The 5573-nt window shown below is 50.9% G+C and overlaps 1 protein-coding gene across 1 annotated transcript; it reads left to right on the top strand.

Moving 5' to 3' along the window:
* Positions 1064 to 1501, top strand: LOC109948006. Its single transcript, XM_020559897.1, has one exon. It carries the CDS (start codon positions 1064 to 1066, stop codon positions 1499 to 1501), a length of 438 nt encoding a protein of 145 aa, XP_020415486.1.

Genomic DNA, 5573 nt, shown 5'->3' with positions numbered 1-5573 from the left:
CCCGTGACAAGGAGAGGAGGGCACACGAGCATGCCGGCGAGCAGTTCGAGAGGTCCCAGGCTGGTCAGACAAGGGCAAACCAGTAGAGGAGAGATCGAGATCGAGCAGATGAGACGCAGACAGCCGCGAGCCGTACTCTGAGCCGTTCGAGGCTAGGACCAAGGACCAATGTGCTCGAGAGGCTAGGCCCACAGTCTAATGTCCACGCCCGCTTGGGCCCACAAGGAGCTCGAGTTCGTGAGCAGTCGCGTGACGAGCACAATGACCAACGCCCACCAACCCGCTCGAGGGCCAACACGCTGCGGCAAGCTGTAGATGAATCCTCACAAGCTCAATCTCCTAATCTGCCCCACAGGCAGAGCACCCAAGGGGATCGACCCTTAGGAATCGAGGAAGACGTTAGCCAGTCGCGCTCGAGACACCAAAGACGTCGACCTGAGCGACCCTCCTTGCGGGCAGAAAATGATGATCGACGCTCACCAACCCGCTCAAGGACCAACACGCGGCGACAAGATGTAGAGGAATCCTCACAAGCTCAATCTCCTAATCTGCCCCACGGGCAGAACACCCAAGGGGATCGACCCTTGGGAATCGAGGAAGAAGTTAGCCAGTCGCGCTCGAGGCATCGAAGAAGTCGGCTCGAGACTCCAGCCCTGCGAGCAGAGGATGTCGAGAAGCTAGTAAATGACCAACTCCAAGCTCTCCAACTTAAAGGAAGCACGGAGGAGGCCCTGCATAAGGAAATTGATCGAGTCGACTGCTCGCCATTTACTGACAAAGTGGAACGAGCTCCTCCACCGAAGCGGTTCACAACGCCATCCATCACTCCATTCAAGAGGGACTTTGACCCTGAGAGCCATTTAAGGCACTTCAAGAGCGCCATGATCCTGTACAAGACAGACGATGCCCTGATGTGCAAAGTGTTCGCGATGACCCTGCGAGGAGCAGCTCAAGACTGGTTCCACACTCTACCGTCCGCGTCGATAGGAAACTTCAAGGAGTTGGCCCTCATCTTCACAAAGGAGTACACCTCCTACAAGCCGTGGGTGAGGAGACGCCACCTATGAAGGGAGACCCCTCTAAGAGGGACACCAGTAAATACTGCGCATTCCACGGGGAGCACGGTCATTACACCAACAACTGCAACGCTTGGAAAAGGCATCTTGAGGAGCTGGTGAGAGAAGGTCATTGCACAGAATTCGTCGCAAAGAAGGTCATCCAACATATCAAGGATCGTGATGCGGCTGCCAAGGAACCTCCCCAAAAGGTCATTCGAATCAACACCATTCTAGCTGACTCCCAGGAGTCCGGGCTGACCACCAAGGAGCGCAAGAGGAAGATTGCGCAGGCGACTTATATCTCCCAAGTCACAACAGGAGTACCAGTCATTGTGGATACACCCATCATTGGTTTCCGGAATAAAGACTTGATCTGGCTTGACTTGCCGTATAATGACGCCCTAGTCATCTGTATTCAGATTGAACAAGCTGTGATCGAGTGAATTCATGTGGGTAAGGGCAGCGCAGCCAACATCCTGCAACTATCTGTCATCCAACAGATGGGATTGGAGCCTAAGATTAGCAAACTTGCCAGGTCGCTCACTGGCTTCAATGGGGCCACATCAATCACTGTTGGAACGATCGACCTTGACGTCCACTCACACCCAGTGCTCTGCTCGCAAACCTTCACGGTCATCGACGAGATCTCCCCATACAAAGGAATCTTGGGCCGACCGTGGATCAGCAAGATCGAGGCCATCACATCTGCTCTACACCAGAAGATTCGCTACCCCATCCTTGGAGGCGGAATCGGGCAGATCAATAGTACCAAGTCATGGCAAGAGGATGCACAGCTCAAAGGCTCAAGAAGAGCAAGTAGTTGCAGTTCACACCAGTAATGCAAGCTGCCAACGAGGCAAGAAGCGCTCCCAGCAAACAAGCAAGCTCGAAAGAGAAGGGAGCTGGAACCCCACAATAGCAATTAATGAGCCAGGATCAGGGCGAGGGAATCCGCCCGAAAGACTCCCCTGAAAAGGGTTGGAAGCCTGAGGATGACGTCGAGTTAGTACCCCATGATCTTGGCCAGCCAGACAAAGAAGCGCAGATCGGCTCGTGCCAGAATCCAAACAAGAAGGATCGAGAGGAGGGAATCCGCCCGGAAGGCTCCCTTGAAGAAGATTGGAAGCCTGAGGAAGACGTTGAGTTAGTACCCCTCGATCCTAACCAACCAGACAAGAAAGCGCGGATCGGCTAGCGCCTAAGCTCAGACGAGAAGATGGAGCTGACCACCTTCCTCCAGAACAACAAAGACATGTTCGCGTGGTCACCATCTTACAAGCCCGACATCGACCCAAATATCATCTGCCACCACCTCCATGTCAACCCAGCCAGCAAGCCCGTGGTATAGAAGAGACGCAACTTCGCTCCCAAGCGAGTTGCGATCATTGAAGCCGAGATCGACAAGCTTCTAGCCGTCGGATTTATTAAAAAGGTCTCCTACTCAGAATGGCTGGCCAACGTTGTTCTGGTGGCAAAAAAAGAAAAGGGCAAATGGAGAGTGTGTGTTGATTACACCGACCTTAACAAAGCATGCCCTAAAGACAACTTCTCATTATCGAGGATCGACCAGCTCGTGGATTCAACTTCCGGCAACCAGCTGCTCATCTTCATGGATGCCTACTCCGGCTATAATCAAATTATGATGTACGACGATGACAAGACGAAGACCTCTTTCATCATCGAGAGACGGACCTACTGCTACAAGGTCATGCCCTTTGGGTTGAAGAACGCTAGAGCAACTTATCAAAGGCTCGTGAATAAGATTTTCAAGGAGCAAGTCGGTAGAACCATGGAAGTCTACGTAGATGATATGCTGGTCAAAGCCCCCAAGCGTGGAGACCATCTCAAAAACCTCGCCGAGGCATTCAGCCTGCTCCGCCAATACCGCATGAAGCTGAATCCAAGTAAATGCACGTTCATGTATCATCCGGCTGATTCCTGGGGTACTTAGTCACACAACGAGGTATCGAGGCACACCCACGCCAAATTAAAGCCATTCTCGAGATAAAGTCACCTTCCACAATGAAGGAAATACAAAGTCTGACGGGCAGAGCAGCAGCTCTCAATCGATTCCTCTCGAAGTTTACCGACAAGTGCAGACCATTCTTCAAAGTTTTGAAGAAGGGGCAAAAAGACAAGTGGGACGAGGAGTGCGAAGTAGCTTTCCAAAGTCTAAAGACCTACCTTACTTCACCTCCCCTGCTCTCGAAGCCAGTTCCTGATAAAGACTTGTTCTTGTACCTGGCAGTGTCCAACTCGGCCGTCAGTTCGGCTCTCATCCGAAAAGAACTTGGGGCCCAACATCCGATATTCTATACGTCAAAAGCTCTCCTCGATGTAGAGACTCGCTACCCAAAATTGGAGAAGCTCATTTTGGCCCTTGTCGTTTCCGCGAGAAAGCTGCGACCTTATTACCAAGCTCACCGAGTCATCGTTATGACTGACTTTCCTTTGAGATCAATCCTCCACAGCCCTGATGCTTCTCAGCGGCTCATGAAGTGGGCAATGAGCTAAGCCAATACGACCTCCTCTACCGGCCAAAGACTGCAATAAAAGCCCAGGCCTTAGCAAACTTTGTTGCAGAGTTCACACCATCAGTCGAAGAAAAGAAGCTGGTCAGCAAAAAGAAGAAAAGACCTAGAGTAGACAAGACCTCCGCGAAACCTGACCAACCCAGAGACATGTGGCAGCTATGCGTAGATGGAGTGTCGAACCAGAAAGGAGCTAGAGCAGGCATCGTCATCGTTACCCCAGATGGAACCCTGTTAGAGTAAGCTATCACACTTGGCTTCCCGGCTTCAAATAACGAGGTAGAGTACGAGGCATTGCTTGTTGGCTTGCGCTTGGCAAAGGAGCTATTAATCAAGAAGCTGGCCATCTACTCGGATTCCCAGCTTATCACAAGTCAAACCTCAGGAGAATACATGGCGAAGCACCCAAGGATGATCTTGTACCTTGACAAAGTCCAAGAGCTGTTGAAGGCGTTTCCGACCTTCACCATCCAGTAGGTGCCCCGAGCAGAGAACGCGCACGCAGATGCACTGGCAAGCTTAGGATCAGCACTGGATACCCAATTCAGACGCTCCATCCCAGTTGAACACCTTGACCAGCCTAGCATAGAAGAGGCAGAACAACCGGACCTGATGTAGATCGATGAGGATCCTAGCTGGCAAGAACCCATCATTGACTACCTAGTGAATGAAAACTTGCCCCAAGACAAGTCCGAGGCTAGGAAAATCAAGCAGAAGGCTGCAAGATATTACATGAAAGGCTACACGCTTATCCACAGATCATACTACGGGCCTCATCTCACTTGCATCAAGTACCCGCAAACGCTTGAGGTTCTCGGTAAAATACACGACGATGAATGTGGAAATCATGCTGGAGGCAGGTCGCTTGCTCAGAAGGCTCTCAGCATTGGCTATTTATGGCCTACCATGGACAAAGACTCCATGGAGTATGCTCGAAGATGTGATCGATGCCAATGGTACAAGCCGATCCCTGGCTTGCCAGCAGAAGAATACCATCCGCAAAACAGTCCATGGCCGTTCATGCAGTGGGCCATTGACTTGGTGGGACCTATGCCGACAGCACCTGCCAATAAGGAGATGATGATCGTTTCCACTGATTACTTCATCAAATGGATCGAGGACGAGGCTTTATCTTCTACCAAGGAAGCTGACGTTGAACGGTTCATCTGGAAGAACATCATTTGCAGATTCGGTTGCCCGCAATCAATAGTTACCGACAATGGTACACAGTTCGTGGGCAGGCAAATCACTGCATTCTTTGCTAAGTATGGCATCAAGCAACACCTGTCAACTCCCAGATACCCGCAAGGCAATGGCCAAGCAGAGGTATCCAACAAGATCGTGCTGGACTGCCTAAAGAAAAGACTGGAAGGCGCAGAAGGAAAATGGGTCGACGAGCTGCCAGGATTTCTATGGGCTTATCGCACAACCAAAATGAGATCGACTGGAGAGACACTATTTTCCTTGGCCTATGGGACGGAGGCAATCATTCCCCCACACATCACAGTCCCTTCCATGAGCATTGAGGTGGGCAGTCTTGACCAAAACTGCAGGCAGATGAGAATCAACCTTGACTTGCTCGAAGAAGAACAAGAAAAGGCCATTGTTCGAGTTGCCGCCTACCAGCAGCAGTTGACATCCTACTACAATAAGAAGGCCAAGATCAGACAGTTTCGGCCTGGAGACCTTGTGCTCAGAAAAACTTTCATCACATCACCGAGGCAAGGGTCAAAGAAGATGAAGCCAAATTGGGAAGGCCCCTACGTGATCAACCGATCTGGGAGGTTGAGGAAGTTACACCCTCGACACTCTAGAAGGGAAGGAAATTCCAAGACAATGGAATGCCCACCACCTTTAGAGATACTATCCGTGAAGTTCTTCGCTTACCAGCTCGACTCCTAGCAGACGACGAGCCTCCTGTACTTCCATTGAAGACAAACTGCTTTCGATGTTACCTATGTTGTTAATTTCCTTTATTCAATAA

This window comes from Prunus persica, chromosome G3, assembly GCF_000346465.2.
Source record: "Prunus persica cultivar Lovell chromosome G3, Prunus_persica_NCBIv2, whole genome shotgun sequence".
In the NCBI taxonomy this organism is placed as follows: Eukaryota; Viridiplantae; Streptophyta; class Magnoliopsida; order Rosales; family Rosaceae; genus Prunus; species Prunus persica.
The sequence above is the reverse complement of the archived record's forward strand: the minus strand, read 5'-3'. Positions and strand labels throughout refer to the sequence as shown.

Excerpts from the sequence above, each read along its gene's own strand:
- LOC109948006 (XM_020559897.1), top strand. The coding sequence starts at position 1,064 with ATGAAGGGAGACCCCTCTAAGAGGGACACCAGTAAATACTGCGCATTC.